This window comes from Oryctolagus cuniculus, chromosome 2 (assembly GCF_051225735.1).
Source record: "Oryctolagus cuniculus isolate XC-2025 breed Fujian yellow rabbit chromosome 2, ASM5122573v1, whole genome shotgun sequence".
In the NCBI taxonomy this organism is placed as follows: domain Eukaryota; kingdom Metazoa; phylum Chordata; class Mammalia; order Lagomorpha; family Leporidae; genus Oryctolagus; species Oryctolagus cuniculus.
Window position 1 is genome coordinate 105046148 of NC_142868.1, and position 26870 is coordinate 105073017.

The window sequence follows — 26870 nt, forward strand, 5'->3', positions numbered from 1 at the left end:
TCCAACGGTGGGAGGCCATAAATTAATTCAGAGAAGCCAAAGAACTAGATCAAGTGAGAACTAAGGTTCCCAGTTATCACAGCCAAGGAGGAAGGTTTACTGCAAGTAGTAACTACAGGGAATCAAAAGCAGAAACAGAATAAAAGGTATGGAGCTGGCTAACAAACTTGAGGAGGCAAATTATCTGATTCCATGCTTACCATATTTTAGAATTCATAAAGTTTTCCAGTCCAACATTTCTAATTTTTGAAGTGACTGGGTTTACACCAAATGCTGCCCATCTACTTCTCCCCACACAATCAAAACCTGCATAATCATTCTCACATCTATTTTTAACATATTCCTCTATTTTCACATCTTTCATTCAAAAACTACCAGAGGGAAATAATAAAAAGGTACAACTCACAAATATGTTTCTGTCATACAACTTTAGTACTTACGTACTGTCCTAAATTATATCACATACAGAAACAATTACAGTGTCATGTGACAGCAGTCTATCCCCACAAGACGATGAGCGACTTGAAGACCTGAGTCTAGCACAGTGCCCAGCATACAGCAGATATTCAGGAAAGAAGTGTCGTTAAATAAACAGTGGTGTTGAAGGCAGTGACAATATGCATTAGAGCCGGGAATCAGTGTCTAAGACGTCAGTAGTGCTCAGGTTTTCACCTGGCTTGCTTTTAGTCTAGTAATGGTTTTCTATTTTAAAAAAATTTCAAATTGTCAAATGTCTCCATTGGTGGCCAGAACAGATGAAGAGGAGAAAGCACCAACTTTAAAAAAAAACTGTATTTGCATTTGGAAGTATTCCACAATAAATCTAACAGACAAATCTAATTAAAACTTTCTCTAGCTGAGGTATGTTCTAAAACTGACACAACTTATTAGGTATAAAATATAATTACTAGAATATTCTATAATTCAATATACATTAAAACAGATCTTACCTGTTTCTTTAAATTATCATTCAATTCTTTCAATGCATCAAAGGAGGACCTCAGTCTCTTGCTTTCTTTATTCCTTTCCTTAAGAACTTCAGTTAAGTGTTCAACTTCTGCATCATGTTGCTAAAAGAAAAAAAAATAAAACCACCTGATCTAAAGATTAGGTAAAGATTCCCTTTGACCAATACTAAAGACAATGAATTAATCAGAAATCCTTAAATCATAAAATCTTTAACCAGCATATCTAAGCACAGGATTTATCCATCTAATGTGGCATATAATTTATAAAAATTACAATCAAACATCAAAAGTAAAACATACCATCATACAAATTAAGTAGCAATAAATCTATTTTTTGCTTCTGCTCAGAAAAACCCAACACAGAAACTCACTGAAACATTTTCTATTTGACATTACACAAAATGAAACAATGAAGGACTTTGATCTTTTTAAGAGACAAAAGACAGGGCAGTAGGTTAATTCTCCACCTGTGGCACCAACATCTCATATGGGCACCAGTTCTAGTCCCGGCTGCTCCTATTCCAATTCAGCTCTCTGCTATGGGCTGGGAGATGGCCCAGGTCCAAGATGGCCCAAGTCCTCGGGCCCCTGCAACCACATGGGAGATCCAGAAGAAGCTGTGGCTCCTGGCTTCAGATTGGCACAGCTCCGGCCGTTGCGGCCATCTGGGGAATGAACCAGTAGATGGAAGACCTCTCTGTTTCCTCTCCCTCTCAGTGTCTGTAACTCTACGTCTCAAATAAATAAAATCTTAAAAGAGAGAGAGAGAGAGAAAGACCTGGGGGCCAGCACTGTGGCGCAGCAGGTTAAAGCCCAGGCCTGCAGCACCAGCAACACATATGGGTACCAGTTCAGTCCCAGCTGCTGGTCTTCAAATCCAGCTCTCTGCTATGGCCTGGGAAAGCAGTGGAAGATGGCGGGAAAAAGCTCCTGGCTCCAGGCTCCAGATCAGCTCAGCTCTGGCCGTTGCAGTCATTTGGGGAGTGAAGACCTCTCTCTCTGCCTCTGCCTCTCTGAAAATCTGCCTTTCAAATAAATAAATAAATCTTAAAGAAAAAAAAAATAAAGCAGCAGGGACACAAACTGGCATCCATGTGGGCTGCTGGCACCGCAGGCAGTGGCTTAACCCACTATTGCCACAACACCAGCCTCCAAACTACTCCTAAAGTAGTTAAATTTTTAGATTCCAGCTTTACATCTCACTCCAAAATGTTAAATGACATAGTGTGTAATAAAATTTCTATGAACTCCAAAGTATTTGACTCTTTTTTTAAAAGATTTATCCAGGGCTGGCGCTGTGGCATAGCAGATTGAAGCCCTGGCCTGAGGCGCCAGCGTCCCATATAGGCGCTGGTTCTAGTCCCGGCTGTTCCTCTTCTGATCCAGCTCTCTGCTATGACCTGGGATAGCGGTGGAAGATGGCCCAAGTCCTTGGGCCCCTGTGCCTGCGTGGGAGATCTGGAGGAAGCTCCTGGCTCCTGGCTTCAGATCGGCGCAGCTCTGGCCATTGCAGCCATCTGGGGAGTGAACCAGCAGATGGAAGACCTCTCTCTCTGTCTCTATCTCTCTCTGTGACTCTGTCTTTCAAATAAATAAAATAAATCTTTAAAAAAAAAGATTTATCCATCTGCTGGTTTACTCCCCAAATGATCGCAACGGCTGGAGCTGGGCCAATCTGAAGCTAGGAGCCAGGAGCTTCTTCTGGGTCTCCCATGTGGGTGGCACGGTCCCAAGGACTTAGGCTATCTTTTGCATTAGCAGGAAGCTGGATCAGAAAGAACAGCCGGGACTCAAAAAAGTGCCCACATGGGATATTGGTACCACAAGCAGTGGCTTAACTCACTACGCCACAGCACTGGCCCCCTTGCCTCTTCTTCTTCTTCTTTTTTTTTTTTTTTTAAGATTTTATTTATTTATTTGAAAGGCAGACAGAGGGAGAGACAGAGAGAAAGGTCTTCCTTCCGTTGGTTCACTCCACAAATGGCTGCTAGGGCCAGAGCTGTGCCGATACAAAACCAGAAGTCAGGTGCTTCCTCCCGGTCTCCCATGTGGGTGCAGGAACCCAAGCACTTGGGCCATCCTCCACTGCCTTCCTGGGCCACAGCAGAGAGCTGGACTGGAAGAGGAGCAGCCAGGACTAGAACTGGCGCCCACATGGGATGCCGGCGCTGCAGGCAGAAGACTAACCTACTGCGCCACGGTGTGGGCCCTGGCCCCCGTGATTCTTAATCAGTTTTAAAAATGATCCAAATCAACTTCACCTCTAATTACATTTAAATAGGACAGCATGTTTTAGTGTGAGGTAAGCACTTGGCACAGGAGTTAAGCTGTCACTTGGGGACAGTCACATCAGGTATCACAGTGCCTGGATCTGAGTCAGGGTTCTATTTCCAAGGCCAGCTTCCTGCCGCTGTGCACCCTGGGAGGCAGCAGTGATGGCTCAGGTACTTGAGTCCCTGCCACCCCTATGGAGGCCCAGATGGAGTTTCTGTCTCCTAGCTTCCATCTGACCCAGCCAGAGCTGCTGCGGGCTTCTGAGAAGGGAACCAGCCAGTGGAAGCTCTCTGTCTTGTCTGTCTCTGTGCTTTCTTTAAAAAATAAAAAATCCGGCCGGCGCCGCGGCTCACTAGGCTAATCCTCCGCCTAGTGGCGCCGGCACACTGGGTTCTATTCCTGGTCGGGGCGCCGGATTCTGTCCCGGTTGCCCCTCTTCCAGGCCAGCTCTCTGCTGTGGCCAGGGAGTGCAGTGGAGGATGGCCCAGGTACTTGGGCCCTGCACCCCATGGGAGACCAGGAAAAGCACCTGGCACCTGGCTCCTGCCATCGGATCAGCGCGGTGCGCCGGCCGCAGCGCGCCGGCCGCGGCGGCCATTGGAGGGTGAACCAACGGCAAAGGAAGACCTTTCTCTCTGTCTCTCTCTCACTGTCCACTCTGCCTGTCAAAAAAAAAAAAAAAGAGAGAGAAAAAATAAAAAATCCATTTACTCCCCAAAAAAGGTGAATACTAGGGATGACATCTGACTTAGCAATTAAGATGCTGGTTAAAACGTCTGTGTCCCATGCCAGAGTGTCTGGGTTCAATGCCCAGCTCTGGCTCCAAGTCCTGCTTCCTACCAGTGCAGAGCCTGGGAGGCAGCAGGTGATAACGCAAATCGCTGGGCCACTGCCACCCATATGTGAGACCCATTTTGAGTTCCTGGCTCTCCATTTCTGCCTGGCCCGGACTCAGCTATTACTGGCATTCAAGGAGTTATTTATTTGAAAAAGAGATATAGACAGATAGATAGACAGATTTTAAAAACATACAGATCAATACAGGGGTAGGCATTTAACCTAGCAGTTAAGATGTCAGTTAAGACACATGCGCCTTTTCTTTCCCTTTCTGGGGCTCAAGACGTGTAAAAGAGAATGTGGTGGGTCCTCTGGTGTGAAATTTCAGATTTCCCTGGGTCGTCAGGTCAGTGTGGTGTTCAACTGTGCTGACAACACAGGAGTCAAAAGTCTCCATACCGGCCGGCGTCACGGCTCACTAGGCTAATCCTCCGACTGCGGCACCGACAGCCCAGGCTCTAGTCCCAACTGGGGGGGCCGGTTCTGTCCCCAGTTGCTCCTCTTCCAGTCCAGCTCTCTGCTGTGGCATGGGAAGGCACTGGAGGATGGCCCAAGTGCTTGGGCCCCTGAAGCTGCATGGGAGACCAGGAGGAAGCACCTGGCTCCTGGCTTCAGATCGGGCGCAGCACACTGGCTATAGCAGCCATTTTGGGGGGTGAACCAATGGAAGGAAGATCTTTCTCTGTCTCTCTCACTGTCTAACTCTGCCTGTCAAACAAACAAACAAACAAACAAAAAACAAAAAACAACAAAAAAAAAGTCTTCATACCACCTCTGTGAAGGGGATCGGGGACAGCTGGCGTGGGTGACACTGTGATGGCCACAGTCGAGAACACAAGCCAGAGCTAAGAAGGTAAGTCAGCCATGGTAATCCAATAATGAAAGTCATACTAGAGAAAAGATGGTGTGTTCATTTTCAAGATGATACAAGGGTCACAGTGAACAATAAAGGCAAGATGAACAGTCAGACCATCACTGGACCAGCTGGAAAGGAGTGTGCAGATTCTCCAGGGTATTTGTTAAAAATAATAATAATAATCCATTAAAAAGTATTTGATGGAACTGGCACTGAGGCATAGCAGGTTAAACCACTGCCTGCGATGGCAGCATCCCATATGGGTGCATGTTCGAGTCCCAGCTGCACCACTTTCAATCCAGCTCCCTGTTAATATGCCTGAACAAACAGCAGAAGATGGCCCAAGTGCTAGCACTCCCACGTGGGGAGACCTGGATGAAGCTCCTGGCTTTGGTTTGGCCTGGCCCTGGCTGATGAGTGAACCAGCAGATAGAAGATCTTTCTCTCCCACCTTCTCTGTCTCTCTTAAAGATTCTGCCTTTCAAATAAAAAAAAAAAAAAATCTTTAAAAAAAAAAGTTGAAGAAAGTACTTGCTATCCCCAAAATGGACCCTGGGAAGCTGCAGTGACGGCTCACATAGGTGGGTCCTGCCACCACATGGGGCACCTGCTGGCATGCCCAGCCCCTCCCCACCTGCTATAGGCATCTAAGGAGTAAACCAGTGGGTGGGAGCTCGCCTTTCTCTCCCTCTCTCTTTTCTCTGCCTCTTAAATTAAAAAAGTAAATAAAGTGTGAATATTTAATTTCACCTTCTATTCTCAATATGTTCATAAAATATCAAAACAAGCAAATTTCTAGAGGAAACCAAAAAACTAAATAAATTTTACTCTTCAAGTAATCATCCAAATATGACTAAATAAAGCAGTTATCTTTATACTTAATAAAAACAGTAGTCAGATCTAGAGAGAGAATCAAAAATAAGAGCAGGCTACAGAGATCTGAGAATCTAAGCATGCATTCTTTAGTACTGTAAAAAAAATCCAATAATCTAAAAATATTAGCTTTATGTAGCCTATCACTATATTAAATGATACCCAGGGTGGGTGTACAGCCTAGCAGTTAAGACACCTGCATCCTATGCAAGAATTTTGGAAGGGCCAGTACTGTGGCATAGCAGGTTAAGCTACACAGCACTGGCATCCCATATGCGCGCCGGTTTGAGTTTCAGCTGCTCCACTTCCCATCCAGCTCCTCACTACTGCACCTGGGAAAGCAGCAGAAGACAACCCAAGTGCTTAGAACCTATAGAAATCAGGTGCACCCTTGAATGACCCAGGCACAGGATAGAACAGACCAAACACAGCCTGGCTTCAGCCAGGGCCAATCCCAACCATCACAGCCATTTGGGGAGTAAACCAACAGATGTATCTCTTTTTCTTTGTAACTCTGCCTTTCAAATAAATAGGATAAATCTTTAAATATATATATATCTTAATAAAAAAAAATCCCCAAGAGAATAATAACAGGACCCAGATTTACATAATGTGATAAAACCAAGGAACTTGAACACAATCCAAAAAGTATTGAATATAAAAATTAAAAAAAAGTGTAAGTTGTAAAAACAACCAACAGCCACCAATCTGACTCAGATGTTAGGTTAATTACTTTCCATAAGGTGAACAGAAATGTTAGGAAATTCTTATGAGAATAACAAAAATACATTTCTAAATATAACTTGAAATTTTAGAACTTTAAAATATCAGAAATAAAAATTCATTAAGTAAGCTCAACAGCAACCCAGAGATTAAAAAACAAAGAGAATAGTGAACCTAAAGACACATCGAGAAATGATCCAACAAAAATCGTAAGGTTGAGTGTTCCAGATTCAAAGAACAGAGAAGAAAAATATGGGGGGAAAAAAAGCCTCAGAAATCTGCGGGGGTAATAGCACAAGGAATAACTAGGAGTTGCAGGAGAAAAAAGTAATTGGAACAGAAAAATATTTTAAGGAAAATAGGCTTAAAGCTCCCCCAAACTTGACAGAAGTGGACAAATTCTAGAAGCTCAGTAAAACACAGGAAAAATTCAAAGAAAAGCATGCCAAGATACATCATACCTGAACTGCTGCTAAAAATCAAAGATAAAGAAAAATCGTGACATTCTGGAAAAGGCAGAACTACAGGGAGAGAAAACAGATCAGTGGTTGCATGGGCTGAGCACGGGGAAAGTGGGTGTAAGGGCACTGCAGGAGTGTTGGCACGATTCCTTATCTTGAGTATGGGGATGATTACAAAACCGAATGCAGTTTTCAAAGCTCACAGAAATGTATAACAAACAGAATGAATTCTTCTCCATGTAAGTTACATCATATCTGTTTTGAAGCAAAGTAGGGTTATGCCACCTATATAATACCCTTGCCAAAGACATGTAATGTGAACACTATCTTTAGGAAACAGGAAAATCCAGGACATAACATATTCTACAAGACTGCTGCCTGGACTCTTCAAAGATAATTCTCATAAAAAACAAAAACAGGCCGGCGCTGTGGCTCACTAGGCTAATCCTCCGCCTTGCAGCGCCGGCACACCAGGTTCTAGTCCCAGTCGGGGCACCGGATTCTGTCCTGGTTGCCCCTCTTCCAGGCCAGCTCTCTGCTGTGGCCAGGGAGTGCAGTGCAGGATGGCCCAAGTGCTTGGGCCCTGCACCCCATGGGAGACCAGGAAAAGCACCTGGCTCCTGCCATTGGATCAGCGTGGTGCGCCGGCCACAGCGCGCTGGCCGCGGCGGCCATTGGAGGGTGAACCAACGGCAAAGGAAGACCTTTCTCTCTGTCTCTCTCTCACTGTCCATTCTGCCTGACACCATTAAGTTATTAGAGAACATTGGAGGCCGGCGCCGTGGCTCACTAGGCTAATCCTCTGCCTTGCGGCGCCGGCACACCGGGTTCTAGTCCCGGTCGGGGCGCCGGATTCTGTCCCGGTTGCCCCTCTTCCAGGCCAGCCCTCTGCTGTGGCCAGGGAGTGCAGTGGAGGATGGCCCAGGTGCTTGGGCCCTGCACCCCATGGGAGACCAGGAAAAGCACCTGGCTCCTGGCTCCTGGCTCCTGCCATCGGATCAGCGCGGTGCGCCGGCCGCAGCGCGCCGGCCGCGGCGGCCATTGGAGGGTGAACCAACGGCAAAAGGAAGACCTTTTCTCTGTCTCTCTCTCTCACTGTCCACTCTGCCTGTCAAAAAAAAAAAAAAAAAAAAAAAAAAGAGAACATTGGAGAAACCCTTCAAGATATTGGCACAGGCAAAGAATTTCTGGAAAAGACCCGGGAGGCACAGACAGTCAAAGCCAAAATCAACTATTGGGATTGCATCAAATTGAGAAGTTTCTGTACTGCAAAAGAAACAGTCAGGAGAGTGAAGAGACAACCGACAGAATGGGAAAAAATATTTGCAAACTATGCAACAGATAAAGGGTTAATAACCAGAATCTACAAAGAGATCAAGAAACTCCACAAAAACAAAACCAACAACCCACTTAAGAGATGGGCCAAGGACCTCAACAGACATTTTTCAAAAGAGGAAATCCAAATGGCCAACAGGCACATGAAAAAATGTTCAAGGTCACTAGCAATCAGGGAAATGCAAATCAAAAGCACAATGAGGTTTCACCTCACCCCGGTTAGAATGGCTCACATACAGAAATCTACCAACAACAGATGCTGGCGAGGATGTGGGGAAAAAGGGACACTAACCCACTGTTGGTGGGAATGCAAGCTGGTCAAGCCACTATGGAAATCAGTCTGGAGATTCCTCAGAAACCTGAAGATAACCCTACCATACAACCCAGCCATCCCACTCCTTGGAATTTACCCAAAGGAGTTTAAATTGACAAACAAAAAAGCGGTCTGCACCCTAATGTTTATTGCAGCACAATTCACAATAGCCAAGACCTGGAACCAACCTAAATGTCCATCAACGGTAGACTGGATAAAGAAATTATGGGATATGTATTCTTTAGAATACTATACCGCAGTAAGAAACAACGAAATCCAGTCATTTGCAACAAAATGGAGGAATCTGGAACACATCATGCTGAGTGAAGTAAGCCAGTCCCAAAGGGACAAATACCATATGTTCTCCCTGATCGGTGACAACTGACTGAACACCAAAAAGGAAACCTCCTGAAGTGAAATGGACACTATGAGAAATGGTGACTTGATCAGCATAGCCCTGACTGCTAATGGACAACTTAATACATTATCCCTCTTAGTAGTTTTTTTTGTCTGTTCTACTTAATATGACTGGTTTAATTCTGTAATTATCACACAGTTATTCTTAAGTGTTGAAAATTAACTGAAATGTGATCCCTGTTAAACATAAGAGTGGGAATAAGAGAGGGAAGAGATGTATAATTTGGGGCATGCTCGGGCTGACTTGCCCCAATTGGTAGAGTTGGAAACATACCAGGGGATTCCAGTTCAATCCCATCAAGGTGGCATGTGCCAATGCCATCTCACTATTCCAAGTGATCAATTTCAGTTCACAATTGATCATAATGAAAGGACTAAGAGTCAAAGGGAGCACATAAACAAGTCTAGTACCTGCTAACACTAACCGATAGAATAAATAAAGGGGAGAGTGATCCAACATGGGAAGTGAGATACTCAGCAGACTCATAGAATGGCAGATGTCCTAAATAGCACTCTGGCCTCAGAATCAGCCCTAAAGGCACTCGGATCTGGCTGAAAAGCCCATGAGAGTATTTCAGGCATGGAAAGCCAAGACACTCTGGCAAAAAGATCTCTGTGAGATCCCAGTGGAAAGAACAGGTCTTCAAAGAGGGAGGTGCCTTTCTCTGAAGGGAGGAGAGAACCTCCACTCTGACTATGACCGTGTCTAAACAAGATAAGAGTCGGAGAACTCAAGGGGCTTCCATAGCCTTGGAAACTCATGACTGGTGCATAGGGAGATTACTGATGCCATAAACAGGAGTGTCAATTTGTAAAGTCAACAACAGGAGTCACTGTGCACTTGCTCCTCATGTAGGATCTCTGTCCTTAATGTGCTGTACATTGAGGCTTAATGCTATAACGAGTACTCAAACAGTATATTTCACTTTGTGTTTCTATGGGGGTGCAAACGATTGAAATCTTTACTTAATGTACACTAAACTGATCCTCTGTAAAAAAAAAAAAAAAAAAAAAAAAGAAGAAGAAATTATCAATTCCCAACTTGACTCTCACTGGGATTAAACATGACAATAGGTCTGCTCTGATTTTATCATCATTTAAAAAAAAATCATCTATTATTTTTCACTTTATGTTTCTGTGTGGGAGCAAACTGTTGAAATCCTTACTTAAGGTATACTAAGCTGATCTTCTGTATATTAAGATAATCGAAAATGAATCTTGATGTGAATGGAAGGGGAGAGGGAGTGGGAAAGGGGAGCGTTGTGGGTGGGAGGGACGGTATGGGGGGGAAGCCATTGTAACCCATGAGTCGTACTTTGGAAATTTATATTCATTAAATAAAAGATAAAAAAAAAAAAAAAAAAACCGCAGGGGCCAGTGCTGTGGCAGAGTGGATAAAGCTGCCCCCTGCAGTGCTGGCATCCTACATGGGCACTGATTCTAATCCTGGTTGCTCCACTTCCAATCCAGCTCTCTGCTGTGGCCTGGGAAGGCAGCAGAAGATGGCCCAAATCTTTGGGCCCCTGCACCTGCATGGAGACCCAAAAGAAGCTCCTAGCTCCTGGCTTCAGATAGGTGCAGCTCCTGCCATTGTGGCCATCTGAGGAGTGAATCAGCAGATGGAAGACCTCTCTCTCTCTCTCTGCCTCTCCTTCTCTGTGTAAGTTTGCATTTCAAATAAATAAATAAATCTTGGGAAAAAAAGGCAAAAAACAGTGAGGATGAGTGCTCTAGTTGTAAAGAAACAAAGAAAGATTAACAACCAAATATAACATGTGAATCCTATCTAGTTTCCCAATCAGAAAATAAAGCAAAAAAATTATAAAAAGACAATTTGGGCACCAAGTGGGAAGTAAATGTAGACATATATTGAGTTACATTATTTAATTAGCACTGATTTCCTGATATGACAATGAAATGGACAATGCCCTTATTCTGAGGAGATGCACAATGAAGTATTCTGGGATACTACGCCATTATTACTGCAAATTACTTTCAAAGGGTTCAGAAAATAATGTACGCGGGGGTGAACAGAGGAGGAGCAGGAAAGGAAGAAGAAATAAGCAAATGTGGCAAAATATTAAGAAAAAGGGAGAAGTACTGCTGCAATAAAAGGCTAAGTAATTACCTCCTTTATAATGCGAAATCTTGTAAGAACCTCTTCTTCAACACCTTTAATTTTACTCAGGGCAGTTTCATGTTTGAAAAGCAGTTGTTCTCTCTCAACTAAAAAACGTTCTCGCTTTTGAAGTTCTTCAGCAAATTTCTGTTGCGCTGTAGTTTCACACTGTTATCAGAATTCCACATTTAAGTGCTTTTAAAAAAATTCACAAATCTGCAACTTACTTTTTCATTTTTGACACTGTGGTTTAACCAAATGACTTTCAGAAATACATGAGTAAAGGTAGGTCTGGATTACAGTAGCAGCTAGACTAATACAGCAAGAAAACTTACAGAAATTCTATCTTGTGAAATAATGACACTATACTAAGATTCCGCCATGATGACTCAAAAGAGAATCTGGGTGCAAATTGGATCAGAACTACAGAGAACTGATTCCCAAACTAAGTTAAAAGCCATTCTCTCTGCTTTCCCTTCATGTTCCCCTAAAACACCTACACCCTCTACTCCCTTACCTTGGTGTCTATCAGAAAGACCCCCATGCCCTGACCACCTTCTCTGCCCTGGTGCTCCATCACTAAATAGTCCTGGAGAAGAGTCACGTCACGCACAGTGAAGAGTGGCACCACTGTGAGTTCATGGTCTGAATCTTCTACTGGGTTCCCAAAGCAGTCCAGAACTCTCTCTACATTCACAGTCAGCTCCTTCTCCATTCTCCACAGCATCTACATCAAATCCTCTCCACTCTACTAATTTTGAACACATCTCTCCCTGCAGCACTCTTTGGATACCTGGTCTCTAAGGTCACAGGGCAAACAGAAGGCAACAGAAAGAACCATCAATCTGCTGCCCACAAGAAGCATACGCACATTTCTCCTTACCCCTCATTACACAGGTAGGCTCAGGCTCTCACTGCCATGAGCTCACGGTGGAGGCTGTTCTACTGATTACCCCTGCATCAATCTCCCCTACGCCATGTGAAATGAAATCTTTTTGGCCCTATGTATTCATGTCCCTGCATTCTTCACCAAACTTTAAACTGTTGTCTACATTTGCTGATCCCATGTCTATAACCTCCCAATCACTCTCACTTCATTTTAATCTGGCTTCAGTCCACAGGCCCTACTGAAATGAAATCCCAAGATTATTTTCAGTCCTTATTTTGGGTCTCTCAGCAGCATTTTATACTATCATTTTCCTCCAGCTTGAACAACTCTCTCCCCTTGGCTTCCATGACACCACACCTTCCTGGTTTCCCACCACCCTCTCCGGCTATGGCTTCTCAGATTCCTTTGCAGGCTCTACTTTCTCTACTGTTAATTATTAATGTTCCTCAGGTTTTAGGCTTAGGCCATTTCCCTTCTCATTCTCCACTTTGTCTACTTGGTTACATCCATTCACCAGCTAAAATTAGCATTCACATTCTAACTGTTTCCAGCCTACACCTGCTCAGACCTTCCTCTCACACTCCAAACTACCAATTTAACATCTCTACTCATATGTTTTCAGGTTATCACAAAATAAATATGTCCAAAACTGAATTCAGCTGGACATCAGGAAAATACAAACCATACACAATAACACTTCACACCCACCAGGGTGGTTAGAATCAAAACAGAAACCAGCATTGGTAAGGACGTGGAAAAACTGGAAGCATCATACATTGTGTACAGTCACTTTGGAAAACAATCTGGCAGCTCCTCAGAAAGTGAAAGCTGTCATATGACTCAGGTACTCCACCAGGTATACACCCAAAGAACTGAAAGCTTGCATCCACCTGACACTTAAAAACATGAATGTACAGCAGAACCAGTCCTAACAGCCAACAACTGACAACAACCCAAATACCCAACAATTAAGGAACAGGGAAACAAAACATGGTGTATTTATATAATTAGATTTTATTCAACAATAAAAAGCATACTACATCCTACAACATAAGCCTTGAAAATATCATGCTAAGCCAGTCACAAAAGATCACATACTAGGGCTGGTGTTGTGGCATAGTAAGGTAAGCCTCTGCCTGCGATGTCAGCATCCCATATGGGTGCTGGTTTGAGACTAGGCTGCTCCACTTCTCATCCAGCTCCCTACTAATGCACCTGGGAAAGCAATGGAAGATGACCCAAGTGCTTGGGCCCCTGCAACCATGTAGGAGACCCAAAAGCAGCTCTGGGTTCCCAGCTTCAGCCCAGCCCAGTCCAGGCCCGGCCATTGCAACCATTTGCGGGGTGAACCAGCAGGTGGAAGATCTCTCTAACAGTGCCTTTCAAATAAACAAACAAATCTTAAAACACACAAACACAAATTGTATTATTCAATTTGTAAGAAAAAACTCAGAATCAACAAATTTATAGAGTCAGAAAGTAGATTAGTGTTTGCCAAGAACTAGGGGAATTTGGAGAGAAATATGCAGTGATTTCTAGGAATAAGGGTGGGGTGCTGAAATATTTTTAAATGGGTCACAATGCTGAATATATTAAAAATAATTTGGGGATGGCACTGTAGCAGAGTGGGTAACGCCACCACCTAAAACACTAGCATCTCATATGGGCACCAGTTTTAGTTCTGGCTGCTCCACTTCTGATCCAGCTCCCTGCTACTGTGCCTGGGGAGGCAGCGGAGGATGGCCCAAGTGCTTGGGCCCCTGCCCCTCCTGGCTTTGGCCTGGTCCAGCCCCGGCCACTGTGGCCATTTGGAAAGTGAGCCAGCAGATGGAAGACCTTTCTCTCTGCCGCCCCTCTAACTCTGCCTTTCAAATAAATACATCTTTTAAAAAAATAATCAATTAAAAATTTCATACACCAAAAATTAACATTAAGAATTAAAAAGAAACGAACTGATCCTCTTCTCCTCCAATTTAGTTCCCTATCTCAGCGAAAAGCAACACAATTTTTGCAACCCTACCACCACCAAAACAATCCTACATTTTGTCCTTGACTGAACCCTACAGCGTACTTCTCAAATCCAAAATATCTCCAAATCCTATAATCTCTTCTCAGACACTTGTAGAATCCATCCACGTCTCCACATCCTTGAGGCCCCAATCCTACCCAGGACATCAGCAGACTACTACCACATCTTCACATCCTACCCTTCCCAGAGCTCTACTACTAGTGATAGCTGTAAATACTAGCCTGCATGCAGGTGACTCTCAAATGTCTGCGAGACTGCATTCTGACTGCCAGCTGATTTCAAACCTGTGCCAGACTAAAATCCTGGCCTTTCTCCTGAAATCAGTTCTTCTTCCAATTTGCACAAGCCCGAAGTGTGGGAACCAGCTTATACCTTGCTCTCCCTGTGCCTCATATGGTTTATTCTGTTAGTCCAACCAATTTTACATCCACGATAATTCCCTCATCTATTCTATTCCTCTGCCACACCCAACTAAGTTACCATTGTATCTCACCTTGGGTTGCTGCAATAATATCTTATCTGGTCTCCTAAATTCCACATTATCCCCCAGCATTTATTTTATCCCATTAGATTTTGCAACTTCCCTGCTTTAAAAAACGTTACCTACTATAGGAGGGATCTTCAAAAAGTTCACGGAAAATGCATAGTATGAAAACTATGTATATCACCAAATACTTTTAAAACAAAATAAATATATCTTTTCACTACATTTTTTCAGGAAATCTTCGAAGTCCCCTCGTATTTTTCTTGAAAGACTATGCTAATTTATCATGTCTCAGACCTTGTCATACCAGAATGTCTCAGTTTAGAATGTACAGCCTGCACTGGGCCAACCCCTATTCATTCTTCAGGGTTTAACTTACAAGTTACAGTCTTAGAAAGACCTTACTTCTCAATGGCTCCCAATCAGGTATTTGAGTTACACCTTTATAACTCCTTCACTTAAATTTATAAAACTTTAACTATATGGGCACTACATGTAAAAACGGATACATATATTTTATTTACTTTTCTATACTCAGCAATGAGCACACAAATGCATATTAACGGATAAATAATAGGAGACTTCAAAAAGTATATGGAAATGGAATTAAAAGTTGGTTGTGATGTAAAAATATTCTGAGTCCCATGTATAGTTTTTTTCATAATACATGTTTTAAAAAATTTTTTGAAGACCCTCCTTCCATTTGTTGAATTAATGAAATCACACAGCATAACAGAAATTTATATGCTTAATAACAACTCTAACACAATGTTACAATTTTCAGTTGTCATTAAATTTTTAGAATTGTCACAATGTCGGTTTTCAACTTTAAGGTTAAACTGCAGGCTGGCGCCATGGCTCAATAGGCTAATCCTCCACCTGCGGCGCTGGCACACCAGGTTCTAGTCCCGGTCGGGGTACTGGATTCTGTCCCGGTTGCCCCTCTTCCAGGCCAGCTTTCTGCTGTGGCCTGGGAGTGCAGAGGAGGATGGCCCAAGTACTTGGGCCCTGCACCCCATGGGAGACCAGGAGGAAGCACCTGGCTCCTGCCTTCGGATCAGCGTGCTGCGCCAGCCGCGGCAGCCATTGGAGGGTGAACCAACGGCAAAGGAAGACCTTTCTCTCTGTCTCTCTCTCACTGTCCACTCTGCCTGTCCAAAAAAAAAAAAAAAAAAAAAAGTTAAACTGCAGATCAATTGAATCAGACTAATCCACTGTACTTCATTTATTTATTAAATACTTATATCTTTATTTTGCATTCTGCGCAGATCACAGATCTATCCTTGTTATCTACTCTCTTTCTATACTATTAGGTGTTCTCAAAAGACATTCCTGTTTTTCACTCTGTCCTTTGATTAAAAACTTATAAAATATGGAGTGGGCATTTAGCCTCGTAGTTAACACACACACATCCCACATCAGAGTCCCTGGTCTAATTCCCAGCTCAAGTTTCTGACTCCAGCCTCCTGTCAGTGTCGACCCTGGAGGAAGCAGTGATGATTAAGGTATAACTGGATTCCTGCTACCCACACGGGAGACCTGGATGGAGTTCCTGGCTCTAGGCTCAGCCTCAGCCCCAGTAGTTGCTGGTATCTGGGAGTAAACCAGTGGATAGGAACTCTATCTGCTTCTCTACTCTCGAAGAAAATTAGAACAAAACAACACACCCCTGTGAAACAGTTTTGTTTCCCAGCAGATGTTCAAGTCACAAACCGACAATCATTCCTTTCCTATAACTTCTCACTTCCAAGATCCTCGTACCCGAATGCCCTCCTGACTGTTCTCCTCTTCAGTTCTCTCAGCCAAGGACAAGGCTAAGTCTCTCCCTAAACTTTTCCCTGGTGATTTTAGGTGGAATTTTTTTTTTTTTTTACAAATACTATGCTAATTATAACCTGATTTTTTTGACAAAATGAGATACTTTTTAAAAAGTATTTACTTCATGTATATATGTGTTTCTAATGAGAATTTCAAATAGACATTGTGCATTTATATTTTTCACTGTTTATATTTTTCTCTCAGCCACTACATTTGTCCCTTCAACAGTTCCTATATAGTTTGTTCCCTTCTGACATTGCCTTGACTTACTTGTTACAAAATAATTATGACAAAATATCTGATATTCAAATTTTATAAATGCTTGGTCTTTAGAACATAACTCAATTATCAATGCAGTATTTAGTTCTTACCTGCAGTTTAAGATGTATCTGAAATAATTCATCATATATCTGATTGATCTGATGTGGACGTAAACTCTGCTTGCTTGATGCTTTAGATTTTGGGTAATGGGCATGTTTCAGTGGAGAGTCACTTGTATCACTACCACATTCAGTCCGAGGCCTTACTGAGGCCAAATTAGTTAGCGGTGCAACTGCAAAGAAAATAAAATTTGAATTGTAAACTTTACTGACAGTTGTAAACATTCCCAGAATAACCTCCAGGTAGAGCTGTTTTATATGTGAATTACAGTATTGCTTCAAAGTTTTGGGGCTGGTACTGTGGTACAGCAGGTTAAGGCAATACCCATAGTCTTATCATCTCTTGTGGGTGTTGGGTGTTGGTTGAACTCCCCTGTACTTCACTTCTGATGCAGCTTCCTGTTGAAGTACCTGGGAAAGCAGCAGAAGATGGCCCAAGTCCTTGGGCCCCTGCCACCCATGGAGGGAGACCCAGATCAAGTTCCAGGCTCTGACTTCAGCCTGGCCCAGCCTGGCCCAGCCTTGGCCAGTAGGGGAGCAAACCAGCAGATGAAGATTTCTTACTCTGTCTGTAACTCTGCCTTTTAAATAAATAAATGCCATTAAAAAAAAAAAAAAAAAAGGTTTCGAGAGAGACTGTTGTAGCAAATATTTCAAAAATATCAAATTTAGAAAATTTAGGTGAAGAATATGCAGGAATTCCTGCCATTCTTTCTGCAACTTTTCTGTAAGTTTGAAATTACTTCAAACTATCCATTTTAAATTGCATGAAAGCACTCATGTATTACCTGCCAAGGCTGACAAATGGAAAGTTACTTCAGAAACCCCTGATCACCTTCCTCTCTCTCCCTAAACCAAATTAACCACGAACTCAGAAATGGCATTAATCATTGTCTTGTAAGTTTCTACGTTATCTTTTAAAGTTCTTGTTTTGGTCAGAATAATGGGTTCACATATCTTTAATGCTCTATCCTATGATGACATTCTCCTACAGATGAGTCTTTAAGCTGTTACACAGTACACAGCTGCTGGTATTCAAGAGTTTCTCTAGTAATATAAATAGTAACAAAATAGGAAACAGGCGAAGGCATTTGGCTGTGTGGTTAAGAGGTCACCTGGGATATCCATATCCCATGTTGGAGTGCTTCAGTGTGAGACCCGTCTCCACTTCTGATTCCAACTTCCTGCTAGTTCACACCTGGAAGGCAGCAGATGAAGGCTCAGGTGCTTGGGTTACTAGTGCCACATGGGGGACCCAGACTGAGTTCTAGGCTTCTGGCTTTGGCCTGGCCCAACTCCAGCTATTGTGGGCTTTTGGAGTGTGAATTAGGGGATGGAAGAGCTCTCTTCTCTCTCTTTCAAATAAAAGTGAAAATTAAATATATATGTATGTGTATTTAAGTAGCAAAACTATTGGATCACAGGGTATATGGCACAGTCAGCTTTACCAGTAGTGCCATATTTATTCCAAAAACAGTTACGTTAATTTACTCTTCTAACAGTAATGGCTGAGTAAGTTCCTCTTGCTTTATACAGCTACCATGAATCATTACTGTTTGGTTTTCGCTAATAAATGAAATAGGGAATGCTCTCTCTCAGTGGTTTTACTTTGCATCAACCTCCTGGGAGCCCCAGCTTCAAAAGCAGGGAGTTGGGACTGGCGTAATGGAGTAGCGAGTAAAGCCACACCCTGTGACGATGGCGGCATCACTATCAGCGCTGGTTTGAGTCCCAGGTGCTCCACATCCGATCTAGCTCCCTGCTAATGTGTACGGGAGAGCACCAGAAGATGAACCAAGTTGCTGGGCCCCTGTAGCCACGTGGGAGACTTGGAAGAAGTTCCTGGGGTCCTGGAACAGCCCCAACTCTTGTGGTCATTTGGGGAGTGAACCAATGGATAAAAGCTCTCTCTCTTCCTCTCTGTAACTCTGCCTTTCAAATAAATAAAATAAATCTTAAAAAAAAAATCAGGGGGTCTCTTAATTATATCCTCCATTACTAACAGACCCTGAATGAGAAAAAATTGAATATATGAATTTTAAAAATGTTTCACTTCTCTAATCTCAGCATGTGCCCTAAAAGTGAAAGACCCTCCATTTGGTTCCCACTTCACCAATCCCTGACCTGAGAATTTCTTATCTTTTTATCAACATTCAAATACATTCAAGTTTTCTTTTTTTACAGCTTATCCTTTGTTTTTGGTGGGAAAGATAAATCCAGGCTGAATTAATTTTCACTGTCCTCAAATACTGAGACAAAAGGGGCTACAGGGATGAAGAGAGGGACATGGGAAATGGACAGACCCAGGAGAAGAGGCTGCACCAGTGCCACCAATGGGCAACAGTGCTCTCAGCCTACACCCAACAGGGCAAAAGATGCCACCTCTGGTTGCCTCTTTCCTGAAATCCTGACAAAACTATGACGTGTGGCCAGGAACACAGAGAACTGTTAGTAGCTCAGTGCTGAGGAAGCCATACTTAACATGGAATATTTTCTCAAAATATTAGGGTTGGTCAAATATTACCACAAATGATTTACTTACTTCTGACAAATACTAACATGAAAAAAAGACAAAAAAATTTGGCTAATTATTAACTTATTTTGGTAAGCTTTCAAGAATCTAAGGTTACGGCCGGCGCCGCGGCTCACTAGATTAATCCTCCGCCTTGCGGCGCCGGCACACCGGGTTCTAGTCCCGGTTGCCCCTCTTCCAGTCCAGCTCTCTGCTGTGGCCAGGGAGTGCAGTGGAGGATGGCCCAAGTGCTTGAGCCCTGCACCCCATGGGAGACCAGGAGAAGCACCTGGCTTCTGGCTTCAGATCAGCGCAGCGCGCCGGCTGCAGTGCATCAGCCGTGGTGGCCATTGGAGAGTAAACCAACGGCAAAGGAAGACCTTTCTCTCTGTCTCTCACTGTCCACTCTGCCTGTTTAAAAAAAAAAGAACCTAAGAATAGCTTCACTGGGGCCTGGGCTGTGGCATAGTGGGTAAAGCCGCCACCTGCAGTGCAGGCATCCCATATGGGTGCCGGTTCGAGTTGCGGCCCCTGCACCCGAGTGGGAGACCCAGAAGAAGCTCCTGGCTCCTGGCTTTGGATCGGCACAGCACCAGTCATTGCGGTTAACTGGAGAGTGAACCTGTGGATAGAAGACTCTTCTCTCTCTGCCTCTCCTTCTCTCTGCGTAACTCTGACTTTCAAATAAATAAATAAATCTTTTAAAAAAAATAATAAAGTTTCCCTTTCTTTTCTCCTTCAGTCTGGCAGTGAGCACAGTGACTTACAAACAAAGGGCTCGTGAGGACTTCCCAGTGTTCTCACTAGGACGTTAGCCTTAGTGCTCTATTTGACAAATTTACTACTTAAATGATGGCTCTAAAATGAGCATTTTTTACCTTTCTCGATTTCTCTAAATGACTGCTTGGTTGACTTGGAGGTACTAACTTTATGATCCTTCTCAGTGAACTCCTCTTCCATTTCCCGTTTCTTCAAATCATGGAAAGAATCCAGTTCATCATCTAGGCTTTAAAAAAAATCCTATCACAGAAATCTGTAAGGGACTACAGTATTTGAAAAACATAAAACTGCTTTTCAATTAACAGCGTAACAATTGAGGAAAAGAAATTTTTAAAGATTTCGGGGTTAAAAAAAAAAAGCATGTAAAAGGTAGAAGTATAAAAAACGGTAATCATGTATCCTTGTAACTCACAACAGGCATCTTCCAAACTTTCTACAGCTTAAATGGGCCTAATTTAAAACTACGTGTACCTGCAGAATGCTCTATGGCTGCCAAAGTTTCTTTTCATCCTCAACAAATCAGTGACATAGATATGATAGGTTTGTTATCTACTATTCTACCCCAAAGAAATGTTCTACATGAGGAAACTAGCTGGACCCTGGAAACTTCAATAACTGACAATGATGGGCCGGCGCCGCAGCTCACTAGGCTAATCCTCTGCCTTGCGGCGCCGGCACACCGGGTTCTAGTCCCGGTCGGGGCGCCGGATTCTGTCCCGGTTGCCCCTCTTCCAGGCCAGCTCTCTGCTGTGGCCAGGGAGTGCAGTGGAGGATGGCCCAGGTGCTTGGGCCCTGCACCCCATGGGAGACCAGGATGAGTACCTGGCTCCTGCCATCAGATCAGCGCAGTGTGCTGGCCGCAGCGCAGCAGTGGTGGCGGCCATTGGAGGGTGAACCAACGGCAAAGGAAGACCTTTCTCTCTGTCTCTCTCTCTCACTGTCCACTCTGCCTGTCAAAAAAAAAAAAAAAAAAAAAAGTGAAAAAAAAAAAACTGACAATGATAAGAACTAGTACAGAGGGGAGCAGGGGAATTGGCCTACAAGGAAGGCGCCCATGTATCATACAGGAGGACCTAGGTTTGATGCTGGCTGCAGCTCCCGACTCCAGCTTCCTGCCAATGCAGACCCTCGGGGGAAGGCGTGATGGCTTCCATAACTGGGCTCCAGTCATGGTTGTGGGAGACCTGGACTGTATGCCAAGCTTCTAGTTTCTGTTCTGGGCATCGTGGGCTTTTGGAGAGTGAACCAGAGGACGGCAGCTCTCTGTCTCTGCCTTTCAAACAGATTTTATTTAAAGTAATAAAAGTGAAGAACTAGAATCCAAGGTGTTTTCTCCAAAAAGATTACTTCAGAGTTGTAATTTCTAGAGCAGCACTGTTCAAAAGGAATATACTACAATAATTTCAAATTTTCCAGTAGCACAGTAAAAATACAGAGTTAAAACGTTAACAATATACTTAAACCAGTATATTATCATTTCAACATAAATCACTATAAATTATGACCATATTTTACATTCTTTTTTCCACACTGAGTCTGTTTAAAAATTTATTAATTTGAAAGGCAGAGTAACAGAGAGAAAGGGAGACAAAGATAAAGATTCTCCATTTGCTGGTCCACTCCCCAAATGCCTGCACTCCCCAAAGGGGCTGGGCCAGGCCAAAAGGAGGAACCAGGAATTCCAGCCTGGTCTGCCGTGTGGATGGCAAGAACCCAAGTACCTTCCAGGCACATCAACAGGACGCTGGATCCCAGGAACTCTGATATGGGATACAGGTGTCCCAAAGCAGCAGTTTAACCTGCTGCAAGATTAATCAACTGCTGGTTAATTAAATTAATTTCTTTATTTTGAGAGAGACAGTTGAAGACAGGCAATCCAGTTCTCTCACGTAGGTGGCAGGAACTCAAGCACTTAAGCCATCACCCCTGCCTCCTAAGGTCCACACTAGCAGGGAGCTGGAATCAAGAGCCAGAGCTGGAAATCAAACGTAGACACTCGGAGGTGGGATACACAGGGATAAACACCCATCCCATGCTAACCCTGAAGTCCAGTGTGTTAGTTCACACAGCACACAGCAATTCACACCAACCACATTCCAAACACTCCATGGTTACACGTTTCCTGTGGCCACTGTGCTGGACACCACACCAGGGATTGTGAAACACTGCCCGATGTTATAAAAACCTTCACATATGGAATTATAGCCAGATCATTTAAAAAGCAAATGACAGAACTATCAGCAAAATATAAGAAACAATATCCATGAATCTGTAACTATTACCTTAAAGCCGCAATTTTTACTTTCCTTACCCTACATTAAATCTAGCTCAAGTCAAAATCTTGAGGCTAGATTACATTGTTTTGTATCAAATGAAATAGTTCTTACAGTAATTGTAACAGTTAACAATTGAGTGCTTTAGTTTATGTTCAGCACTGTTCAAAGTGCTTTACAAAGATTAACTCATTTAAGCAGACAAAGAGGCAACTGATTAAAAAATTCAAGCTCCCATATATCAGTTATATTAACACATGCAGACAGGTAGCTACAATTGTCTTATTGCTCTACAACTATCAATATTTGATTTTGTAAATGCATAAATCCTTAGAAAATTTTGAGATGTCTGCAAGTCAACCTTTTGACTTTATTTCCTCTGGTCACAAATTCACTCAATTAAACATGCACCTCGCCTGGGCAGGGGTTTGGTGCAGCAGTGAAGATGCCACTTGGGTGCCCAGATGCCTAAGTTCAAGTCCCAGCTCTGCTTCCTATTCCAGCTTCCTGCTAATGCGCACCATAATGTGATATAGCTCAAGCACTCAAGCCATGTGGGAGATCCTGATTGAGTTCCGCACTCCTGGCACAGCCCTGGTTCTTGCTAGCAATTACGGGAGTAAACCAGCAGGAACAAGATCTCTTTCTTTTTTTTTTTCTTTTATTTATTTATTTATTTTTATTTTTTGACAGAGTGGACAGTGAGAGAGAGACAGAGAGAAAGGTCTTCCTTTGCCGTTGGTTCACCCTCCAATGGCGGCCGTGGCCGGCGCACCGCGCTGATCCAAAGGCAGGAGCCAGGTGCTTCTCCTGGTCTCCCACGTGGGTGCAGGGACCAAGCACTTGGGCCATCCTCCACTGCCTTCCCGGGCCACAGCAAAGAGCTGGCCTGGAAGAGGGGCAACCGGGACAGAATCCGGCGCCCCAATCGGGACTAGAACCCGGTGTGCCGGCACCGCAGGTGGAGGATTAGCCTAGTGAGCTGCGGCACCGGCCACATAAAATAAATAAATAAATTTAAATTTAAATAAAATAAATATAAATTTAAAATAAATAAAAATTTTCAAATTGATTTCACCTTAACTTCTATCTTTTCACTTCTACTTTTACCTATAATAAATATGACCTCCTCTTCAGAACTGCAACCCTTTTTGGCTCAGTACTTTAACACCCCAATTTTGTAATTATCACCTCCTATCATCTCGTTCAGCTATCTAAAGTACAGCGCTCACTACACCACCAGGCACACAACAGATACCAAGCTAAGTATCACTGCCTAACAAACGTATTGCAGGTTTTTTTGTTGTTTTTACTTTTTTAAAGAAAGGGAGCAAAGTCTTCATTTTAGCCCTGCATGACTAATCATAAAATACTTTTTCATCTTTTACATTATACGAATAATTTAATTTCTATTATGTCACTAAACATACTGATAAGTCTTTGCCTTCTTCACAGGTATTCTCAAATAAAAATTAACTGAGTCTCTTCAACTCTTTGGAGAGTTCCAGACTGCTTACAGCAGTCCATCCACTCAGAGCAAAGCCAACATATAAACTTCTTTCCCAGTTCTGTGAGATACTGAGGGGATACAACAGTGAAGTTTCACAGTACTTTACCAATTCACACTCAAGTGCTTGAAGGAACTGCAAAAATGCTTTCTATCATCCGAATATCTTAATGATGAACCAATTTTATCTCCAGATGAGAAGACGTCCAAATCATCTATCAACAAAAAAAAGCAAAAAAGTTTACATACTGGGATTAGACACTAATTATCTCACTTCAAGTTCCTAAAGATAGCAAAATTAGCAAATAATTACCTGTCTGCATGTCTCTCGGATGTAAACTTAGAGAAAACAGCCATTAAATCTTATATTTATACAACACTTTTCTGATTAAAAAAATGCTTTTCCATCCATTACATTATTTGATCCTAGCAACAACCATGTGAAACAAGCAGAATAAGTACCTTAAACCCTATTCTACAGGTTAAGAACCTAAGGACCAAAGAATTTATGTGACTTTTTCTAGGTAACACAGCTAGGAGATGCGTTACTTAGAAATCAGAACCCAGGAGCTGGTGTTGCGGCACACGTGCAGCCACTGCCTGCCACTCCAGCACCCCATATAGAAGTGCTGGTTTGAGCTCCAGCTGCACCTACTCTGATCCAGCTCCCTGGGGAAGCAAAAGAAGAGGGCCCAAATATCTGAACCCCTGCTATCCCTGGGGGAGCCAGGATGGAGTTCCAGGCCCCTGGCTTCAGCCCAGCTCAGTCCCAGCAGTTGAGGCCATTTGAGGGGTCAACCAACAGATGGAAGATCTCTTTCTCTGTCTCTCCCTCTCACTCTGTTTATCAAAACAAAAACAAAAACAAAAACAAAACAATTAATCGTGTTCCTCTTTGATCCTTGAACATTTGTTTAATAAACTGTTAACTTATACAATGATACTTCAAAAAGTTTCTGTAACTCTTTCAAATAAATAATCCTAAAAAAAAGATTTATAAGTACAAGCAAAACAACATCAATAAATAATTTACATTTCACAAGGATTCATACATGAAATAAGTTTGGAAAAAAATGAGAATCATTAATCAACAACTTAATGAACTATTAAAGATACTATTTCTACTACAATGGTTAATGAATATAACAAAGCTAATTACATGTTACAGAATTCCACATAGCATAGAACCCACTCAATTCCACAGTGTAACAATTTTTTTCAATTACATTTGTTTGCTAAATTCTTCCTCTAGAGTAATAACTACTGTCTGAAAAGCTTATGCCTAAAAAAACAGCAGTTATCTAACATGGTTTAACTTCTAGTAAATTCAAAGGAATACTATAACTGAAAATACCAATATAATTCATTCAATTTGACTTGTAAAGACATCTTACACAATTCCCCCTAAAACATATTATGATTAGTTCCTTAACAGACTGAATAAAGTTTAGTATCACAAGATAGCTAGCATTAGCCATAAATCTAAATATTAAAAAAACACCTCTCTCAAATTCTCAAATTAAATTGGTTAAAACCTTCAAATATACAAAATAGTCTATTGGCTTACCTGGGGAGGTTAGAGATCTTCTCTGACATCTCGCCTGATCAAAATTTGAAAAATCAAACTAAAAAAAAGAACAACATATGTGATTTGTAGACTAAGAATCTATTCACTATCTCAAAGTATGTCCCCACAAAGCAGGCATCGATGTCGAAGCTGAGAACGGAGAAATCTGGGGGACGCCAGCCACTAGCGGCAGGTGACCAAAGTTCGCGTCCCTGACAGACAAAATGACGTCAAGTACCTCTTCACTGCCGCGCACTCCTGCCGAGGCGCAACCCAACTGCCCGCGTCACCCAACACCAGTCAGATTAGCCCCAAACAGGCACACCGGCCGGCACGACGGCCAAGTTCGCGCGGTCACGGACGACAACGCCGCCCGCCTCAGGAGCGGCCGGAAGCCGGCGCCCCGCCCGCAGCTGCACGCCGGGGGCTCCGCGCTCGCCCCGCGTTCCCGCGGCTGCCTCAGGCTTCTCAGCAAGAGGCTCCTTAACCTGGGACCTGCTTTCCGCACATCATTCGCCGATGTTACACGATGCACGACGCGAGGTTCGGGGAGAAGGCACTCCCGGCTGGAAGCTCCCCCGTGGGCGCCGGACCACGCTGCGCCCCGACAGCCACCCCGACCGAGCCCGCAGCCCACACAGCGGTCTACGCGCGGGCCGGGGCGCCCGGCTCACCTGGCCGGGACAGCTGCCTCCGAGCCCGTAGCGGCTCTTGAGGCGCTCCACCACCAGGTCCTGCCCCGGCGGCTTGACCACCCGCGGCTCCATGGCGCGCCGCGGCGCCCACGGTCTCCTCGGGAACGGCGTCCCGCGGCCGCGCGGCGCGCCGGGCCTCGCGCCGGAGCACGTCGTGACGCAAGGCCCCGCCCCCAGCCGCACGGCGGCCGGGCGCTGAGGGCGGGGCTGGCAGCCGGGGGCGGGGCTGCGCCCTCGAGCGCGCTCCCGGGCCGAGCAGCCCGCGACTCCGCAGGGGCACCGCGGGGCAGCTGGAGGTCAGGGGCCCTCTCATTCGCCCAGCAGGTGCGGCGCCCCATCCCGCCTCAGCTCTCACCCGAAAGCTTGAGAGCGCCCGTTTGCTCTTAATGCACACTAGCAGAGAAAGTACTTGGGTAGCATGGGAGACCTAGGGTAAGTTTTGTTTTGAGCTCCTGGTTTCAAATAAATTCAAACTAAAAAAAAAAAAAGGTTTGCTTAGTTCCCCTAACAGCTCCTAGCAACAAGTAGGTGCTCAGTATTTATTGGCGTAGTGTATAACCTAAAAACATACTAAATGGGAGCAACTGCACAACTACCCAGTTTCTCACTTTCATGCAATTACAGGAGAGTAATCCTTTTCTAAATTATGATTGCCAACTGCATGTCGGGACTAACAACTCCTACATTTTCAGTTATTTCCAAAGTTCCTCAAATACTCAAATTTCTTAAGGTCAGTATTTTAGCAAACTAGTGATCTAAA

General features: G+C 43.6%; 1 protein-coding gene across 27 annotated transcripts in view; it reads right to left on the reverse strand.

The window, feature by feature from the left end:
* CCDC138 (coiled-coil domain containing 138) overlaps positions 1-26293 on the reverse strand; it is an 87080-nt gene extending 60787 nt beyond the window's left edge. For 19 of the 27 annotated variants that reach the window (XR_016230147.1, XR_016230144.1, XR_016230146.1 and 16 more), the window contains exons 1-7: positions 26090-26290; positions 25416-25473; positions 23958-24063; positions 20167-20294; positions 16768-16949; positions 11186-11344; positions 951-1070 (exon numbers count right to left, since the gene is read on the reverse strand). Coding sequence is in view for 19 of the 27 variants with exons in the window: in XM_070068676.2 (XP_069924777.1) it covers positions 951-1070; positions 11186-11344; positions 16768-16949; positions 20167-20294; positions 23958-24063; positions 25416-25473; positions 26090-26182 (846 nt within the window). In the remaining 8 variants the exon portion in view is untranslated. Of the gene's footprint in view, positions 1-950; positions 1071-6992; positions 7072-11185; positions 11345-16767; positions 16950-20166; positions 20309-23957; positions 24064-25415; positions 25474-25653; positions 25782-26089 lie in introns of those variants that run through there. The other 8 variants (XM_089327411.1, XM_089327413.1, XM_089327404.1 and 5 more) reach the window with 8 other exon arrangements.
* Between the last annotated feature and the right edge of the window lie 577 nt (positions 26294-26870).